Source organism: Barbatula barbatula, assembly GCF_947034865.1.
Source record: "Barbatula barbatula genome assembly, chromosome: 19".
NCBI classification, from domain to species: Eukaryota; Metazoa; Chordata; class Actinopteri; order Cypriniformes; family Nemacheilidae; genus Barbatula; species Barbatula barbatula.
The window spans coordinates 18,343,340-18,363,765 of record NC_136782.1 but is presented as its reverse complement, the minus strand read 5'-3'; the positions used below and the strand labels follow the sequence as shown (position 1 = coordinate 18,363,765).

Below are 20,426 nucleotides of genomic sequence, written 5' to 3'. Positions count from 1 at the left end.
GACAATCATGTTTTACGACTTTTGTTGTTGCATACCTGTCGCTGTCTATCTATCCTACACTCACCCTGCAATAAAAGGTGTTTTCATCATGCTGGCATGACAACCTGCTGTTCCCACATTTCAGTGTGAAAGACGGTTGCGTTTTTAAATGAGAGAAATAAAGCTAATGTTTATGTGATGTTTCTTCTAAGAGAAAGTTGGTTTCAGGTTTAATACTTTTATCTGATGAATGATTGAAGTGTTTGGGTCCACAGTTTTATCATTAAGCCATAAACTAGTTTTTGATTAAAGGACATATGCTCTGACTTGTTTTTTCTGGTCATGGAGGAATGGAAGATTTGTTAGCACCTCTTGGGAATGCATTCTAACAATGGTATAGGCTTAAGACAATTAACCAAAAAAGGTTTGGGTTTCCATCCTGACTGATTTTCTGGAAATGTCTGTGTCTACGATCTGGTGTGAAGGAAATTGTTTCATGATTGTGTTAATGATTCTTTTTGGCATTAAAAATGCTGACCCAAACACTTTAATCATTTATCAGATAAAAGTATTAAACCTGAAACCAACTTAATAAGTAATATGTCTGTTTTATCAGAGTTTAAAGAAGGAAATTGCTAGTCATCCAATTTTTTAAATATTCGATGCACTCTGTCAATTTGGATAGCATAAAGGAATCATCTGGTCTTGATGAGATATATATCTGCATAACAGTGGAAGCTAATGCCATGTTTTTTAATAATGTTGCCAAGGGGCAGCATGTATATGGATAACAGTAAGGGTCCTAAAACTGATCCCTGAGGTAATCCATAATTTATTTGCGTTAGTTTTCATGATTCCCTATTTAAACAAATTTATACCTGTCTGATAAGTAATACCGGTATAATTGTGTAAGCGATCTAGAAGTATGTTATGCTCTACGGTATCAAATGCAGCACTAAGGTCAAGCAGGACAAGGAGTGAGATGTTACCTTTATCTGATGCTATAAGCAGGTTGTTTGTAATTTTAATGAGCGCAGTTTCAGTGCTATGATGCGGTCTAAAGCCTGACTGAAATTTGTCGTGTATGTCATTATTTTGTAAGAAAGAGCACAACTGAGTGGACTTTAGACTGGTCGGGGAGATTTGAAATCAGTCTATAGCTTCATAGTTCATTGGGGTCTAAGATTGGTTTCTGGATAAGAGGATTAATGACGGACAGTTTAAAGGGTCCTGGGACACGGCTTAGATAAATGGATTATTTGATAATGTTATAAATGGGCTCAATTGCCACAAGAAGTAACTCTTTTAATAATTTAGTTGGAATGGGGTCTAATGAGCATGTTGTAGGTTTAGATGTTGCAATACGTTTAATTAAATTTTACTGATTTATAGGTGAAACATACTGTAGCTTTCTTTTGGGGCGATGGTTGGTACTATCATAAAATACAGTTACGAAGTACCCACAATTGTTGCTTCAAATGTATGCTTTAAACGTAGATGGCAGTAGAGGCTTCGTAGCTTTACAGGAATAGTTAACGTAAAAATCAATATGTATGCCATAATCTATTCACCCTCATGCCATTCTAGGTTTACATATCTTCCTTTCTTCACAATATTATAGTTATACTATGTATTTTTGTTTCAGGGGGACAAGAACGAATTGTGCGGAGGTCGAGACTGCAGCGTGTGTCAGTGTTTTCCCACCAAAGGACAAAGGGTATGTTTTTTTACGTAATGACATCATGGCTATGACATCACAATAGAATGCAATAGAATAATTTCCTTATTTTTTATATCATTGTGATGTCACAATAGGATATGCCAGCTCTTGATTAGAGAACACAAGGTTTATCAGACATGGTGCATGTCTGTGTGTCTACAGACTTGGTTATACTATAAAAATATCTTTGCAAATACTTTATAAAATGGACTTACAGCAGCTGGTCCTCGCTAATAAACCAGGCTCATAAGCCAGGCAAATCATGTTTAACCTAAAAATAATGTCAACCGTCATGTGTGAGGCGTAGGTTTATGGTAACAAGAATTAAAATATAATTCTGTTATGAAAACAATAGAAGTCTATGAGATGTCCACACTAATAATGAAACAAACCTGTGTGTATGTGTGGCGTGAAGGGAAGTCTCTTCCTGTTACAGGAGATTTTAATGTCATTAACTAAATCTCAAATCATATTTATTGTGTTTTTGAACAACATTTACTGTATACTATCCTCTCTCACACAAACACTGGCACACTGACCCAGTTCTATGCCCATCATACAAGTCTGTTCATGCCCGTACAGATTTCCCGGGCATAATGCGGTTCTTTGTATGTTTTAATGTCTTAGAACAGGAAAAGAGGTTAAATGGGTTAATTAACATTTCAGAGGCACGCACTCCGATTAAGTGCAGTTTGACAATGGAATGTTACAGGGTGTGTACCTGTGTGTGTGTTGGTGTGTCTCAAAAATGTTTCAGCGATATTATTATACTGTCAGTTTTGTGCTTTGTTACTCAGCCAGCCCCTCCTCTGATGTATAAAAATAACTCTTATCAAAAACGACTGACGATGAAAAAATTTGTATGTTTAAAAGAAGGATAATATTCGTTGTCTGCATTTATAAACGCCTTTGATTTTATAATAATAATTTTGTAACCTCTAATCACCGATTTGATTTGTTTATTTTGAGCTATAATTATGTGTTTAGTTTGTTATTATATGTAGTTTTTTATATGCATTATATTTTTATTTTTATTTGTCAGATAGTTTTAGCTGACGAAGAAAACATGATGTGAAACTTAAGCTGAGAAACCTTAGATAGTTACTTTAAGGAACAGGTCACCCCAAAAATGTCAATTATTCCTGGCCACCATTGGCCACCAAACAGTTCTGAGCCACCACTGACTACCATTGTAGGAACAATTGCTTTGCAAATTTCTTTGTTTTATTGAACACAAGAGAAGATATTTTGAAGAATGTAAGAAAGCAAACTGTTCTGCGGCACATTTGACTACCATTGTAATTTTTCCTACAAGTCAATGGTAGGTTTCAAGCATTCTTCTGAATATCTTTTTCTGTGTTCATCAAAACAAAGACTTTTATAAAGATATAGAACCACTCAAGGGTGAGTAAATGATGGCAGAATTTTACAGTACTAAAATGACAAACTACATATTTTTGAGTGCACCAAAAGATTTACATTTACGCATTTGGCAGACGCTTTTATCCAAAAAGCATTTTGGAACATTGCATTTTCCTGTACAGTACATTTGTTTCTAAGTATGTGCAATCCCATAGGATCGAACCCATGGCTCGAACCACTGAGCTACAGGAAAGCTACGTAGGTGTGAGAAAATGAATGAATTATGAAAATAAAGTATAAAAGGGATAAAAAGGAAACAATTACTTACGTATGACAAGAATGCATAGTTTTGTGTGTCTGTGTGGCAAAGAGAGTGAACGTGTGTCTGTTCAAACGGTCCTTAAGTCATGATAATAATAGTCTTTAACACAAGAGCAGCATGTTTATGGTGGGCTCATAAAGACCAGCAGCCCAATTACAGTTCGCAATGCAGTTACAAGAGTGTGCACAGCTGCTTTGAGATCATTCCAGAACACACACATGAATTCTTTGAATTATATAGACAAGCGCACACACAATATGCAGGAAATATTTGTCATAGCTTATGTTTTTTTTTGTCTATATTTTAAGGTTGCAATCTGTAATTAGTTTTTTTAATGGGGTTAAAAATTAGGAAAATTTATGCATTAATAATAAAAACAAAAAAATGCCTCCTTAAAGGGACACAAATTCTGTCATCATTTACTAACCCTCAAGTTCTTCCGAATCTGTATACATTTCTATGTTCTGATGAACGCCGCGAAAGATATTAGAAATAATTCTTGTAACCAAACAGTTCTTGGGTGCTATAGTAGAAAAAATGACATTGATAGTCAAAAATGTCCCCGGAACTCTGCATTCTTCAAAATATATTGAACTGTTCCTTTAATGGTTTAGTGGAAAATACCAGTTTGATGCCATTTAACCTGCAGTTTTATGCTGGCGATAGAGCCTCTCTAAATCCAAAGCTATACATTTTATCTTTACTCAAACAGAAAATATGTGCAATTCACTGCAAAAAATGAATATCTTACGTGGGCTTGTTTTGTAGAACAAATATTCTGCAATACGGACACTATTAAGTGTTCTTAAATCAAAATAAATTTACCTGACAAGGAAAGTGATCTTAAATATTAAATCTTGTTATCTGAAAGAAAAATGTAACAAAATTTGGAAAACAAAAACAAATTTGTTTGATATTAACACACAAATTCAGAAATCCCAGAAATCATGCGGGATTAGGGCTTGTGAATGTAAAGTCATCTCCTATGATATAACACCCAAGAAGAAATAAACAGAAAAGCACAGGGACACATATCATCAACATGACCACTCCCAAGAGATGAGCCATTTACTTTTATCAGGCACCACATATATGAATCATTCGAGTCTTCATCCAATGTGAGTTTGAGACCTTGATCCCTATTCGGTGCCTGAGGTTTCAGCTATGGACAGCACTGCAAATCTGTTTACCATATTACCATGATTAAATTATCTTGTGTGTTTTCTTTTAATAGGTCCAAATATTTATAAAGGACACAAACACAACAGACCTTTAATTACAGTTCTGCTCCTAAATATTTATAAAAACCACAAACACAACAACTGTTAACAAACACTGTTTTCTCAGACATTCCGTTAGTGATTAAAGTGATGAACCGGAGGATATCTCTCTTACAACTGCACCGTGGTGTTACCATTGTATGCCATGGTATTGACATACATCAAAACAATATGGTACACGTCCAAGAAAACATGGTGATACCCATGGTGGCACTTTTTTGTTAAAAAATTAATCATTTTTATTATACCCAAATTCAATGTCAGATTCGTAAAAATGTATTATATAATGTTTAAGGAAAATGCAGTATACTGCATGGTAAGCAGCTTGTATTTTGGCCGAACATAGCGGCATTCCTTGAATCGTAGGAAATCTGCCTAAAGGAGCTTTTGAACCTGTGTCCTGATTTCTTCTTTTATAATGAGACCTATTGGCACAAGTTCACATGCCTCAGGACACATGTCTACTAGTCTAGTCTTTAACCTTTGAACTATTCCAACTTGATGTGATTTTGAAACCCTTTCTCTGGCTCCCGTAACCACAGGTTTTAAGATTGATAACCGTTTGTACTTTCTATAATGAAAGGTGTTTGTGTGTGTGTACGTATGTGTGTGCATGTGTAGTGTATTTTAAGTGTAATTGTCTGTGATGTCACCGGTTGTTCTCTCAGAGTTCAACTCTGGGACTCATAATGGTAAGTTTCAAGCACATTACAATGAGCAAATATTTATGTGTTTAGTCACTGTTGTGTTTCTGTGTGTGTCAAGCGTAAGTGTGCACCCTGGGTCCACGTGTCATGCATTGGTCCGACGGAAGTCATAAGCAGAGATTATTGGAGGGTTTTAGCATGGCTGCTGTTAGAATGTTTGCATGAAGGAGCTTATGAGCTCTTATGAGCAGGCATTATCTTCATCACATGAAAATTATGTGATGATTTACTCCCCCTCAAGTTGTTACAAACCTGTATAAATGTCTTTGCTCTGTTAAACACGAAGCAACATATTTAGAAAAATGTTAGCAACTTAGATTTCTGGGGCACCATTCACTCCCATAGTTGGAAACATGTAAATGGTAGTCAAAGGTGCCCCAGAACCGTTTGTTTTCCTTAATTCTTCCAAATCTCTCATTTTGTGTTCAACAGAACAATGAAAATGATACAATATTTTTTTTCTACTATGCTAGTCAATGGTGCCCCAGAAATATCAGTTGCTAACATTCTTTCAAATATCTTTCTCGGACATTTATACAGGTTTGAGGGTGAGGTTATTATAACAACTTGAGGGTGAGCAATTCATGACAGAATTTTCATTTTTGGGTGAACTATCCTTTACAGGCTTTAGTATCCATAGTCACAGATTATTATAAATATAATACAATATACAGCACAGTTGTTTCCAAAGCCAAAGAATGAAGACTTACTGTATACGTGATACATACTGTATCATGCATCACTCATTATATCTGAGAACACTTGATCTGAATACATAAAACCAATGAGAAGTTTGTCATTTTTGTGAGTCATTTATAAATTCCTGTGTTTGGGGTGTTGATATTTTAATGAGTTTGCGTGTGAAAGCATGTCTGTGTGTTGTGTGGACAGCTGTATTCTGCTGTGTGGTGGTACTGGGGGAATCCAGTGGGTCTTTAGTAATTATCACAGTCAGTGACTTTGTTGAAAGAGACCCTCAAACACACATTGATCTTTCACTGTCACATCCACTGAGTTTACACTGCCAACACATACTTCTCACGTCACAAAATCTTTGTATCTGTCCTGCGTTGCGTCTGGTTTAAAGCTGAAAATAAGTTGAACATAAGTCTGGCTGAAGACGAGTTTGTGCTGAATGTTGAGGAGGGTTTTAAAGGAGCAGTGTGGATATCTAGCGGCATCTAGTGGTGAGGTTGCGAATTGCAACCGATGCCTCACTCCACCCCTCTCTTTCGAAGCACTGCGGCAGCTAACACAAAGCTGAAATGTCGTTACGTTTTCGCTTTTTTCGTCAAAGGAGATAACGTATTTACGAAACGTGTTCTGGAGAGCAGTTTGTGCGTTGAGAGCTACTGTAGAAATAACGTGGCGAATTCCATGCAAGGGGAATTATTGATGTATGTATATAGACATAGTTGTTGTATTACACTATCAAAAGGGAAAACTTAGCTTAGTTGAGTTCTGGTATTTTAATTAAGTGTTGTGAAACTGAAACTATCCAGGAACAGCTGTGAGAAGAACCTGCTATTAGTGTGTATTTTCCTCCCACTCTGGGTTATAAAACTGTGTGTGTTCAAGTAGAAGTTAAGTGTCTATGTGAATGTGTATCTTTAGACTGCTTTCGGTTTCATCGTTTTTACGTACTCTTATGTATTTAGTGTACATTATGCAGCAGAATCTACACTAGTTTGCCATTCTTAACATTGCGTGTGTGTGCATAACCCTTTCCAACCACACTCAAGCAAACTCTAGCATTTAGTGACACACAATGGCAAGCATGTTGTATTTTCTTGATGTTGTGTCTCACCCTGGTGGTCATTTTGTAAAAACACATTTCAAAAACTTTAGTCACCATGAAACAGAAGTTTCGATTGACTTATTTTTCTTATCATGACATATATCCGAATTAAACAGCTTCTGAAATAAAAAAATGTAGGGATGGGCTTTATTTAGCCGTTTCCTTTTTGATTGTTTTTTTGTAAGTTGGACCTGGAGGGGAGGGCGGAATATGCCCGGCCATTGGACAGTGAGTGTTGTCCGACCTCTTTTGTGGTGAAGAGGAGTTGTTAAGAGCAGGAGAGGAGCTTAATGTTTTTGATTAAAGATTACGAGTGCAAATGAATTTTGAAAATAATGGTGTGCACGGATAAATCATTTATAATAAACACTGCAACACTGTGTAACAATGTTTGATTTAATGATGACTTTAAGAGTAATATAGTTCACTTCCAAAGAACACCCTCATATCATTCAATACCTGTGAATTTTTCTTCTGTGCAAAACAAAAGAAGATATTTTGAGAAATGTCTTTCTGGGTTTGGGTTCGTACAATTAAAGTCCATGGGGTCAGTGTTGTTTGGTTACCAACATTCTTCAAAATATCTGAACATTTGAGTTTCGTGTCCTGCAGATAAAAGTACAGGTTTAGAATGAGGGTAAGTAAACAAACAGAATTAACATTGTTATGTGAACATATCTTTTTTTAAATGTATATAAATACTACTAGTCAGATCAATTAAATGGATGAAAATAACAAATCAGGAATGAAAATAAATATAAAAAAAATTCTAGGGGCCTACCGGTGCATTAGGTGGGCAGGGTCCCCAGGGTCCACCGGGTTTGCCGGGCATTCAAGGATTGCCTGGCGAGAAGGGTCAGCGAGGAACGCTTGGATTTCCTGGGGTGACTGGCCCACGTGGAGACAGAGTAAATACAAACACGCACATACACATCCCCTCTTCTATTCTATAACTCAACATAAAAAATTGATCTTGTTGCAAAACTGTGTTTGTTACAGGGCAGCCAAGGAGTTACAGGCCATTCTGGTTTAGATGGCGTCTCAGTAAGTTACAATACTTTACAGTTTAAACTGTGTAGCAGATGCATTTTGTGTCTGAAATTGACTACTTAATATTCTATGTATTAGCCTATATACATATGTGTGTAATCTTGTTTTTTGTGCACTTAAGGGTCTTCCTGGTCCTGGTGGTCTTACTGGGCTTCCAGGGAAGGACGGTTGTAATGGATCCAGAGGAGATCCTGGGCTGGTCGGTGAAATAGGGCAACCCGGACCCCCAGGAGGGATGGTACGACTCCACACTATAGCAAACCCATGACAGACGTCCTATGGCGCTCAGACCATCTGTAACAGAGCCTGTGTCAATAACTTCTTATTTATGTACACGCTATACTGTATAGTGGTCATGTCATACATTATTTTATCATTTAATTTCTAGCTAGTTATTTGTTATGTCCATCAATGATGTTAATAAAATACATAAATCATTATGTTTTAACACATTAAAGCAGCACCATTTTGTGTCAGTATAGTTTTTAACTGAGGCACCCTGAAGGTCTATGCCAACAGCATCACAAACATGTCTTATTTTGTCTTTTTTGCCCAGGGTGCACCTGGACTACAGGGTGTCAGAGGAAACGCCACTTGTAGAACAATATACATGCCTGGAAAACCTGTATGTATAATGGCTTTAAATAATGCATTAATAATGTCTGTGCAACATATGTGTGTGTTTTATCTCATGATCAGACAAAGGACGCTTAAATGTTTGACATTTTAAAGAGTGAATAATGAAAGAAGAGTAGGTGACACGTCAAGAAGTTGGTTTATGAAATACATTTTTAAAGATTTTGAGTTAAATTCAAAGATGCTAAAATATAGCATAGGTCTTGTTTATTTTTTGTATTGTTTACTAATTTAATTGTCTATTTTTAACAGTGCATAATGAACTTTCAGTGCAGATAGAATCTGTCTGTCTGTCTGTCTGTCTGTCTGTCTGTCTGTCTGTCTGTCTGTCTGTCTGTCTATCTATCTATCTATCTATCTATCTGTTACCCTTAGTAAATGCATTAGCTAGCATTAGCTAACAATGAACAATTTAGTTTTTCAGTATTAATCCTAGTTAATGTTAGTTCATGTCAGTAGTTATTCATATAAATTCATGGTGCATTAACTGTTAACATTTGATTATAATATTATAATGGTAAATGCTGAAATTAACATGAACTAACATTAATAAATGCTGTATCAGTCTTGTTCATTGTCAGTTCATTTTAGCTTATGCATTTACTTATTGTTAACAGCACCTTATTGTAAAGTGTAACTGTTATATTACATTTTATATATAAATATTCATGTCTCATAAATATGCACGTTATCTTGATTCTCAGGGTCCGGATGGACGACCAGGAGTCCCTGGACCACGAGTATGTACTAAGTACAAAACATAAGCCCCTATGAGATTTAATTCATTGCTTGGTATAAACTTTATGCAGTTGTATTTATTAGTTAGGTTTGTTTTCTTTGTGTTCTCATGTGGATCAAAGGGTTTTGATGGAATTGTCGGTCCACAAGGTTTTCCAGGACCAGTGGGACCTAAAGGCCTCAGGGTGAGCACAGCATGTTCTCCTCCTCATGTTCATATGTGAAGCTGCTGATGTTGATCAGATCAGTTTGTACACTTTTATTTTGGCATACCATTTCTTTTCACTTGGCGGCCTTTGTGATTTTGCATACCAAAGTCTATACCACGAGGGAAATCTCTTTCTCTCTCTCTCTCTTTTAGGGTCCACATGGTCCACCTGGTCAAAGAGGTCCATCAGTGAGTTCTGCGACCTCACACCTCCTCATTCAAATATGTCATTTTTGTCCCTATGACATGATTAATTTCTGTCCAAAATGCATTCAGCATTTCTACTTTTATACGTCTGTCATCTTTATTTGTAAACCATGATTTATTTTGCTTTAGGGAGAGCCAGGAAGATCACTCCCTGGACCTAAAGGAGTAGAGGTAAATAACACATGGTACTGTGGGATAATATACAGTATTAATAATCTTACACTGAATGTTTGACATGGTGCTTGGTTCGTTGTCTCGTACAGGGGGATGAGGGTCCAAAGGGTGATCCTGGTCCCTTTGAGTTTGTGGAGCCAAACCCAGAAGACTGCATTAAAGGAGATAAGGTAAAGTAACTCAACCCATTTCCAGGTGATGATGCTGTGAAGTTATATTGTCCCAAAAAATCATCTGTTATTATTTACTCATCCTCATGCCATTTCAAACCTGTATGACTTTCTTTTTTCTTTTTTTAGTCATCATTTATGATAATTATTTGTAAGGATGTCAGAAAGAGCAAAGAAAGTTACCATCCTTATTGTTTTTGATTTTTGTATAGGGGGGTAAAGGGGAGAAAGGACTTTGTGGAAAACGTGGAACAGATGTGAGTATTAGCGTGTGCGTGCATGGTTGTGTGTTTTAGAGCTTTTAAAGCTAAATTTGGCCTGCAGGTTCTGCTGTGAGTTGAATTATTAAAAGCTCATTGATATTGTACTAAATGTAATATCTTATGTCATTTACTATCATATAAAATGCTTTGTATTCATTTTTTTCTTCGTATTTGAGGGTCCTGTTGGGCCTTCGGCAGAGAAAGGAGAGAAAGGCGGGATTGGTTTCTCTGGACCCCCAGTAAGAATATTTATCATTTTTTAAATCAACAGATCACTCCAAACCAAACACTATAACAATCCAATGTAACTGATCACTGTAGAATGTAAACATATCATAACACCCCAACAAACCAACCAACATTTACAAACCATCTCAACATAAAATATTTATATTTAAACCAGTAGTAAGTAGTTGATGATTACAAGTCTTCAGTATCAAATGCATCTTGTATTTATTGTAAAATTATTTTAGGGTCCTGATGGTTATCCTGGTAGAACAGGCGTTCCAGGACCCAAGGTAAACTTCACAATTATCATGGACATTTTGGGGGATTCAAATCTTGAAAACGTTTACGTTATTTATATGATATGCTTTCGTATAATATATTGAAATGTTTATTTGTTTAAACAGGGGCAGCGTGGAGAAAACGGTCTTCCTGGTCTTTATGGCAACAAAGGAGAAAAGGTCACACACATTTTTGTGAATCGTTTTCAGTTGCATTGCACAAATTAAAAAGTGATTCATTTATGAACTGCATTGTTTTGTAATTTAGTCACTGACACAGCTTTAATGTGTTACAGGGAGACCCAGGTGATCCTGGACCTAAAGGAAGTCAGAGAAACTTTATCAACGATAAAGCAGGTAAAGTTTTTATATAAGAACAGTGCAACAAAATGTTTACAGTTCCTTATTGTCATCTGAAATATGTGTGGATGTTCTAGGACCGTTTGGAGATCCAGGCTCTCCTGGTGAACCCGGGCAACCTGGTGACAGGGGACTGATGGGTATACCCGGCTTCCTTGGTGAACACGGACCAACTATTAGAGGTGTGCATCTGTACATGTGTCAAACATAAACTGTAAACGATGTCATGTCCTCATTGCAATAATATACATATGTTTGAAATATCAATGCAATGATTATTTTGCTGTTAGGGGCAATGGGTGAGTTGGGTCTTCAGGGTCTTGCAGGGCTTACAGGAGAAAAAGGAGAAAAGGGAAGATTCTTTGTCACTCCAGGTGACACTGTGGGTGAGTGGATAGTACATTTGTTGTCAGTCTTAAAGGGATAGTGGCTTGCTTTCTTCTGCAGAACACAAATTAATATATTTGAAAGAATGTTGGTAAACAAACAATGGTGGTACCCATCGAGTTGCAATGGTTTTGTGCCCATACAATAGATGTAAATGGGTACTGCCATTGTTTGGCTACGGACAATCTTCAAAATATCTTCTTTTGTGTTCGGCGGAAGAAAGTCACACAGCTTTAAAATTACATGGGGGTGAGTAAATGATGACAGACATTTCATTTCTGTGTGAACTATCCCTTTAAATACAACCAGTCTAGTCTAAAAAACTTTATACATACAGAAGATAATAGTGCTTTCTCTTTTTCAATTTACAAAAGTAAAAAAGGCGTATTTATGGCAGAATGAATGTGTGAAATATTGTTTATAAAGAAAACAATGTGTTTTGCAACCTTTCTACCAGGGGAACCCGGGAAACGGGGCCTTCCAGGGACTAAAGGAGTTCAAGGAAATCCTGGCCCACCTGGTGAGAAGTTACAGAATTTCTTTGACATTTTATTGTCTTTATTTTGGACTGTGTCCTAACCCATAGCAGCTATAAAGTGTGAACCGTTGGTTGGAATTAGCAACTTCACCGCTAGATGCTGCTAAATGTCAACAGTTAACCTTTATAATGTCTTTTATAACATTTAAACAATTGCCTGCATGTTGGTTTGTAAATAATTTTAAGTGTAAGTAAAACATTCACTTCATTTTGTTGATAGAATTGAAATAGATGACATGATGTGAATGTCACATTAATGTGTCAGCATGTGAAAGAAATTTGTATATATGTACTGTATGTCTGTGTTACAGGATACTACTGCATTCCTGGGAAAGGAGGAGAACATGGAGAGCCTGGAGAGAGAGGGCCATGTGGATTACCAGGTGTCACAGGGAGAAAAGGTGAGTTTTGACACATGAACATATCATTTAATATTCATATGCAGTATTCTATATTAGGCTGATTGGTCAGTTTAGTTGATTTAAAATAGGTTTAAAATCAAAGCTTATAACTTCTAGTGCAAGTCCCACGGGATAATTTGAGATTTATATTGTTTTATTGTTTTTATAAAAATATTAGTGTTTTATTCTAAAAATGCTTGTAATCGATGCAGCGTCTTGGTTGGTGCTGTCCGCGGTGCTGATTATTTTGGATTATTTTTAAAGGATGTAGTGTGTATGGATGTCCCTTAGGTGGCAGCAAAACGTCTTCTCCAAGTAGGGGGACATGTGCTTATTTTCTCCTGTGTGTTTCTTTCAGGTCCTGATGGGGTTTGTGGTTGTAAACCCCTTGGTGATCTACATGGTACGCCTGGCCCTCCAGGTCTTCCTGGTGACCCTGGTGATCCTGGGAGGACAGGGCTCCGGGGACCTTTCGGTGATGTTGGGCCCCTTGGGGTGAAGGGTGAAGACGGTATAAGAGTATGTAAACCGCTAGATATCTTTAAAAACAAACACATGCAATGAACATGCATGTATGTGGGTTCACAATGTACTTTGCGTAATATTCTGTTTGACAGGGTCCCAGGGGCATCAGAGGTGTCAGGGGATTGAAAGGAGAGAAAGGCGATGTGGTTGTAGAAAGTAGAAAAGGTCAGATATGTTTGTGATTTTATACAATTTATACTATATAAAATATTGAATGTATTGGTTGATTCACTCCTTAGTTCTAACTATTTTGGATTTCTGTCTGCTTATTGTTTTAAGGAGATAAAGGTGAAACAGGATTCTCTGGATCATTTGGGGTGCCGGGATATCATGGGAGGAAAGGGGATGATGGGGAAACGGGTTCTCTTGGAGATCCTGGACCTTCGGTCAGTCACATCATGTTACTTTTTTATTCAGTGACGCTAAAAATATGAAAATGCTACAGATAACACATGAAGTGTTTGAACTGTTAGGTGAAATAAAGTTTATTTATAATCATTTATTTACTCATCATAACTGAAGTTTATTGTGTTTTTATTAGACAATGTTAAAAGCACATTCATCTGAGCAGTATGTCTAGGTTAAGAGCTGTTTAGTTTGTTAGCCACTAAATAGCGCTATTGAATCCTTTGTGTTTATTTGAGGTGCTCCCCAAAGTGTGCATAGTTATAAATATTATTTAGACTTTGGGTAATGGGTAATGTAAATTGCTAAATATTTATTAAAATAAAATAATTTCTTTTTTTTGTCAAAAAAGAAAAACATCTAGTGGCTACCAAAGTATTTTAATTTTTGTGGACAAACTGGTTTTATTGTTAGGTTTTGTGTACTGTTGTAGAAATAAAATTGTAACATTATTAATAGCTGTCTTATTATTTTTTCCAGGGAGATCATGTTCTTGGTTTGCCAGGTGAAAGAGGATGTCCAGGTTTAACTGGTGCAAAAGGCCGCAGAGGTCCAACTGGTCCTGCTGGTATATGTATTATGGGGTCGGTGGGGCAACGGGGCCAACAAGGAGACCCAGGACCCTATGGCCAAACAGGACCCCCTGGTCTTAAAGGAACCCGAGGTTAATGAAAAATGTCACACTATCACACCCTTATACAACTGGAAAACATCTCCTTTATGTAACAAAGACATGTTATGGATTCATTCTTTCAATAGGTGATACACCAGCTCATGGTCCTGGTATACCTGGAGCTCCTGGTTGCAAAGGGCTGCCTGGTTTCCAAGGTACAATATTTAAAATGTCACAGAAATCATAAGCAACCATTATGGCCCAAATATTTATGTTTTTTTTAGGTGATAAAGGACGGTCCGGCGATCTAGGATGTAGAGGAAATATTGGACCAAATGGTCCCAGGGGCGATAGAGGTGACTTGGGAGATTGTGGACCAATCGGTATCAAAGGTAAATATTGTACTAATGTAAACAATAAACAGAAATGTTTAGGAAAACTTTATTTTTAATGAATATATGAATGTAATTGAGTCTATCAATATTAGTATTTGTATGTAAAAGTGCACGAGAACATATAGAATATTGTTATTTTGGAGTTAAAAACAAACAAGAATATATTATAGTCAGTCATAAAATTAGTGCAAGCATTCGATTCCCAACGTACCGTAATCCAGTTTATAATCCAGATTTTTTAAATAGATTGTTTAACTCAACTCATGTAAAGATAAGTATGTAAAATAACATGAGGTTTTATGTTTCAGACAGAGATGGCGATACATTTGTAGACGGACGTTACATGTTGCAGCTTTACTTATATATTCCTAACTTATCTTCTATAGGTTTTCAAGGACTTTGTGGAGATCCAGGTGACACCGGCTCTGATGGTAAAAGTATTGACGGCTCACCTGGTACACCGGGTATCCGGGGACCTGAGGGTCTGAAAGGGTCTTGTGGAGAGTCGGTAGCTGGGGCTTTTGGACCAGCTGGGCCCTGTGGGCTTCAGGGAAGACAGGGTCCTAAAGGTGTTCCTGGACCTCCTGGACCACCTGGAATACAGGGTATCCACATTTGGATAATACTTTGAATAGAGATGACAGTAGTTAGTAGTCAGTCTTAAGATATAGTTTTAGACGAAACAGACAATACATTGAGCTAATAGTATTGAAGAGGAACGTAAAGGTCCAGTGTGTAATTTCTTGGAGGGTCTATTGACAGAAATGCAATATATAATATACATAACTGTGTTTTCAGAGGTGTATTAAGACTTTACATAATGAAACATAATGTTTTTATTACCTTAGAATGAATTAGTTATTTCTGTCTACATAGACTGCGGGTCTCCTTACATAGAATCTGCAAGTTGTTTCTACAGTAGCCCTAAACGGACAACATCTTAGTCCTGTGTCAGCCACCGTAGTGCTTCGAAAAGAGAGGGTGGGGTGAACCGTTGGTTGCAATTCACAACCTCGCCACCAGATGCTACTAAAACTCATGCACTGGACCTTTCATTTTTTATGATGGTTTTGATACTTTGACATTGAGTTTCAGATTTTGGTTTTTCAATAGGTTTTTCTGGTATTCCTGGGCTTCCTGGTAAAAAAGGGACTAGGGGAGTAGCTGGTATAAGAGGACCACCTGGTCAGACAGGCAGCAGACCAGTTCGGTGCGATAAAGGAGACCCTGGTCTACCTGGCCGGTGTGGAGCACCTGGGTACCCTGGCAGGCAGGGTAATTTATTTATTCTTAATGTCTTAAGTCATCATTTCAAAAAATTATATTCAATAAAGTTTGTTGTTTTTCTTTTAGTTAAAAAACTGAATGTTGGCACAAATGATGTACTTAATCAATATTTAAGCATGCATTTCCATATTTAAATATTTTTAAGATTATTGGAAACAATTTAGTGAAGTGACACCACACTTTAAAACCATTTGTATATGACAATATGAAAATATAAAGAAACTGTTTTCCGAGTTTCATGTTTCAAATCTATAAAACCTAAAGGTGGAGTTTAGTTAAGATGGATAAATAAGTGTCCTCATGTGTGTTAGGTTCACCTGGAGAGAAGGGGTCACCTGGTGAATTAGGATTTGCTGATTTTGGAGCCAAGGGCCGCCCTGGTAACCCCGGTATCCAAGGCCATCCAGGACTCCCTGGACTTCAGGGTCCTCCAGGACTCAGAGGAGACAATGGAATTTGTGGAAACGATGGAATAAAAGGTAAAGAATTTAGAATTACAAAACAAAGATGTCACAGGGTCTTGTGTTTCAGGTCTATAAACAGATGTGTTGCCATGTAAGGTTTACCTGGACATCCTGGACAAAATGGCTGTGTTGGCAATCCAGGGCAGACTGGTCCTCCAGGTCCCCCTGGACCGAAAGGCATAGGAGGGCTTGACGGATGTCCAGGTTTTCCAGGGGAAAATGGATCCAGGGGCCAGAAAGGTATTTTGCTATTACTGTATACTGTTCCTGTGCCAGGATGGGAGTTAAAGGGACCAAATGAACATGATCTGGAATCTGTGTAACGCAGGAAATGCAGGACCACAGGGATCTCCGGGAGAAAGCATCTCTATTCCAGTGAAAGGACAGGTCGGCCCACCTGGACAACATGGAGTGATTGGTTTCCCTGGACAAAGAGGTGAAATAATTAAATCTGTCATACTTGGATATTAAAATGTCTCATTTGGTCAGATTTAGATTTATCCACGATTAAAGCAGTTTTTAAATGCACACAGCATTTCATTTCTGGTTCAAGCTAGTTTCTTTTTTCAAATGCCAGACTATATGAGCTTTAAGTCCTTTTTTCTTATTTCTAAGGTGACAAGGGTGTACCAGGTCCTCCCGGACAACCAGGGCTTCCAGGATTTAACGGACCACCTGGGTTTGAAAGTGTAAGTCGTGGACCACCGGGTGTCCCCGGACAGCCAGGTGAGCCTGGAAGACGCGGGAGGCCTGGGCCAGTAGGCATTGTGGGATATCCTGGGCAGAATGGTGAACCAGTAAGAGCATACATTTTTAAGAGCATAAGAGTTTTCATTCTTATCATAATTCACTCTTTAAAGTTGGTTGTCTGAGTTTGTTCTTTAGAGGATTTAAAAATAGATACTGTACATGAATAATTTTATTGCAGGGTGACCCTGGATTGACTGGTATGGCTGGGACTCCTGGTTTTTCTGGATATGATGGACCTAAAGGTTCTGTATAGTTTAATATAAAAATATATTTTTATAAACAAAAATGCATGTGTTAAATCTTTCTTGTTTTGAGCAGGTGATATAGGAGAATCAGTTGGTGAACCAGGATGGACAGGTGCAAGAGGCCCTTCTGGAGAAAATGGCTTACCAGGTGTGAAGCCGTCAGCAATATTTGTCCAATACCATCTTGGATTTAAGCCTCACCTTTTTTGTTCATTTAATACAAATTTTGGTCATTATTATTTTGCATTTCTGTGAAGAGTAAAGAGATATGCATTCAAAAACACTCTTCTCTCTTTAGCACCACCTGGTGACAAGGGAGACCATGGTGACCCTGGACCTCCGGGGCCATATGGAATCTGTGGTCCACACGGACAACCTGGATGTTTAGGCCTGTCTGGATGCCAAGGTGAAATATCCACTACAAAAATAACAATATGCTGTGCGTACACTAACACTGCTAAAGGGATAGTTCACCCAAAAATGATTTCATCAATAATTCACCCTCATGTCATTCCAAACCTTTATGAATTTCTTTCTTCTGCCGAACACAAAAGATACTTTGCAGAACAATGGTAACCAAACATTGTACCACTTATTTCAGGTGTGGTTGGACCCCCAGGTCCATGTGGCAGGCATGGTGCAGAAGGCCTTCCGGGACCACCTGGTGCACAAGGACCTAACGGAAACATAGGAAACCCTGGCCCCAGAGGTCTAAATACGGAAACAATTCACAGTCAAACTGTTTCCATCTCAAATTTAAAAATAGAACAATTATATTTTTTATTTAAATGAATTTGATCTGTTGTTTATTAATAAACGTTGGGTGTTCACTTACAGGACCCCCAGGTCCACCAGGGCTCCATGGGCTAAATGGTCTGAAGGGGGTCAAAGGTGCAGTGGGGTCACGAGGTGAGTCAGATATATCAGCCAAATAAATTTGCATTACAGATGGAGTTTCTGTATATCTCTGTATTGTTTCTGCATTTCTCTCTCGTTTCTTCTCATTTAGGATTGAGTTTGAAGGGCGGTGAAGGACCTCCAGGGCTGCCAGGAGATAAGGGTATTCAAGGAGATCAAGGGTTGCAAGGAACATCACAAGCAGGTGTCCGGGGTCCTAGAGGACCACATGGGGTTCAAGGTACGTCTAGCATGTAGAATTTCCATCCCTTATGTGATGTACCATATGTCAATTTCATATTTCGAAAATTAAATATATACAATTTAATTTTGCTAGCAAATTCTTCAGAATACATGTCCACTTACAAAAAAGGGGGAAAATGGCTTTTTGAGTAACTTCAGCCTCTACCAGCAGTCTAAATATTGAACTAAATCATCCATTCTCTCTCTGCAGGAGAGTCTGGTTTAAGGGGCCCTCCAGGTCCTCCTGGTGATGACTGTAAAAGTCCTTTACCTGGAGAAAGTGGAGAGCCGGGGTACTGTGGACCAGATGGACCACCAGGTACGTGTACATCTGGAGATAAATTTGTAGTACATAATAAAGAAATATAATTGTGTTACGCGTTACGCGTTACGCGTTTGCAATTCCAGGGCCAATGGGAGATATGGGAGAGCCAGGCAGTGTGTTCCCAGTTCGGGGGGATTTCGGTGACCCAGGTGCCCCTGGGTTAACTGGCGATAAAGGTGAAAAAGGATGCCAAGGACTTGATGGTCCCCCAGGATGTCCGGGCTTAGAAGGTCCAAAAGGTGAAAGAGTAATATGAATGAAATGTAATGTAAAAAATACTATAAGTAATCCTTTCTGTTTTATGCGTCATTCTACTATGCAATTTATTTTGATAATACATGGCCATAAATGTGAAAAATTGCTTTTTGGCCACATCTCTGAGGAATTCTAGCTTCTACCAGCAGTCTAAAAATCCACAATTGTCAAACAGGTGAAAGAGGACAGTGTGGACTTATGGGCCTTTCTGGACCCCCCGGCCCTAAGGGTAATTGTGGTCCGCCAGGAGTTTGTGGTGTAAAGGGAGACAGGGGAGATCCAGGTCAGTTGGAGCCTCAATCATTCATTTGACAATTTTTCTCCATCTTAAAAAAACAAGTCTCTCTCTCGCTGTACATTTGTAGGTCAGAAAGGAGACCCTGGGACTGTAAAACCTCTTGAACAACCATGTGCTGTTCCAAAGGGACCTGCTGGTCCTCGTGGACTTCGTGGCCCGGATGGTATTCAGGGTGTGCCTGGACCAAGTGGCACAGCTGGCCCGAAAGGTAAATCCCATCACATGTGCACACTGAGAGAGAGAGAGAGAGAGAGAGAGAGAGAGAGAGAGAGAGAGAGAGAGAGAGAGGAGAGAGAGAGAGAGAGAGAGAGAGAGAGAGAGAGAGAGAGAGAGAGAGAGAGAGAGAGAGAGAGAGAGAGGGAGAGAGGGAGAGAGGGAGAGAGGGAGAGAGAGAGAGAGAGAGAGAGAGAGAGAGAGAGAGAGAGGAGGGAGAGTTTAGATTGATTAGGTTGATTATCACATTATTATTTTGCCTTTAAGACTGTGTGCAACGAAGAGTTAATTTGCAAAAGCGGATAAATTGAGTTAACAATTGTTGTACATTGTCAAGTATGTCAAGTAACATCAAAACAACCCAAAACTGCAGTTTGATTGGTAAGTAAGGATAACTAACTAAGAAAAAATACAGCTAACTAACAGAATATAACACAATAAAATCATAATAACAAATCAAATATTTATTTTAAAAGCCGAAGATTCTACTGAAAACTAAATGAAATTTTAAAAGTTTTGCCTTAAAACTCAAAACAAACTGGTATGTTGAATTAACACAGTCTGATTTGAGCCTCTTCTTTCTAAAGGTAAAAAGGGTGCCATTGGGGCTAGTGGAGACCGTGGACCACATGGGTTACCAGGATTAGATGGAGCACCTGGATCCCCCGGAGATCCTGGCCTAAGAGGACCACTAGGCTCTGAGGG

General features: G+C 38.1%; 1 protein-coding gene across 1 annotated transcript in view; it reads left to right on the top strand.

Moving 5' to 3' along the window:
- Window positions 1–20,426, top strand: part of col4a4 (collagen, type IV, alpha 4) — a 29,425-nt gene that overhangs the window by 6,437 nt on the left and 2,562 nt on the right. Inside the window, exons 4-45 of the mRNA XM_079481452.1 lie at window positions 1,625–1,696; window positions 7,942–8,076; window positions 8,168–8,212; window positions 8,340–8,456; window positions 8,775–8,843; window positions 9,559–9,594; window positions 9,715–9,777; window positions 9,954–9,989; window positions 10,137–10,178; window positions 10,271–10,351; window positions 10,564–10,608; window positions 10,791–10,853; window positions 11,088–11,132; window positions 11,247–11,300; window positions 11,417–11,477; window positions 11,558–11,662; window positions 11,771–11,866; window positions 12,325–12,387; window positions 12,717–12,806; window positions 13,165–13,325; window positions 13,424–13,496; window positions 13,611–13,717; window positions 14,217–14,400; window positions 14,496–14,564; window positions 14,634–14,741; window positions 15,131–15,349; window positions 15,858–16,019; window positions 16,343–16,510; window positions 16,592–16,735; window positions 16,824–16,931; window positions 17,111–17,292; window positions 17,424–17,487; window positions 17,564–17,638; window positions 17,789–17,896; window positions 18,092–18,199; window positions 18,328–18,399; window positions 18,500–18,628; window positions 18,842–18,949; window positions 19,039–19,194; window positions 19,386–19,493; window positions 19,576–19,716; window positions 20,309–20,425. Of these exons, the coding sequence (XP_079337578.1) occupies window positions 1,625–1,696; window positions 7,942–8,076; window positions 8,168–8,212; window positions 8,340–8,456; window positions 8,775–8,843; window positions 9,559–9,594; window positions 9,715–9,777; window positions 9,954–9,989; window positions 10,137–10,178; window positions 10,271–10,351; window positions 10,564–10,608; window positions 10,791–10,853; window positions 11,088–11,132; window positions 11,247–11,300; window positions 11,417–11,477; window positions 11,558–11,662; window positions 11,771–11,866; window positions 12,325–12,387; window positions 12,717–12,806; window positions 13,165–13,325; window positions 13,424–13,496; window positions 13,611–13,717; window positions 14,217–14,400; window positions 14,496–14,564; window positions 14,634–14,741; window positions 15,131–15,349; window positions 15,858–16,019; window positions 16,343–16,510; window positions 16,592–16,735; window positions 16,824–16,931; window positions 17,111–17,292; window positions 17,424–17,487; window positions 17,564–17,638; window positions 17,789–17,896; window positions 18,092–18,199; window positions 18,328–18,399; window positions 18,500–18,628; window positions 18,842–18,949; window positions 19,039–19,194; window positions 19,386–19,493; window positions 19,576–19,716; window positions 20,309–20,425 (4,189 nt within the window). The remainder of the gene's footprint in view (window positions 1–1,624; window positions 1,697–7,941; window positions 8,077–8,167; window positions 8,213–8,339; window positions 8,457–8,774; window positions 8,844–9,558; window positions 9,595–9,714; window positions 9,778–9,953; window positions 9,990–10,136; window positions 10,179–10,270; window positions 10,352–10,563; window positions 10,609–10,790; window positions 10,854–11,087; window positions 11,133–11,246; window positions 11,301–11,416; window positions 11,478–11,557; window positions 11,663–11,770; window positions 11,867–12,324; window positions 12,388–12,716; window positions 12,807–13,164; window positions 13,326–13,423; window positions 13,497–13,610; window positions 13,718–14,216; window positions 14,401–14,495; window positions 14,565–14,633; window positions 14,742–15,130; window positions 15,350–15,857; window positions 16,020–16,342; window positions 16,511–16,591; window positions 16,736–16,823; window positions 16,932–17,110; window positions 17,293–17,423; window positions 17,488–17,563; window positions 17,639–17,788; window positions 17,897–18,091; window positions 18,200–18,327; window positions 18,400–18,499; window positions 18,629–18,841; window positions 18,950–19,038; window positions 19,195–19,385; window positions 19,494–19,575; window positions 19,717–20,308; window position 20,426) is intronic.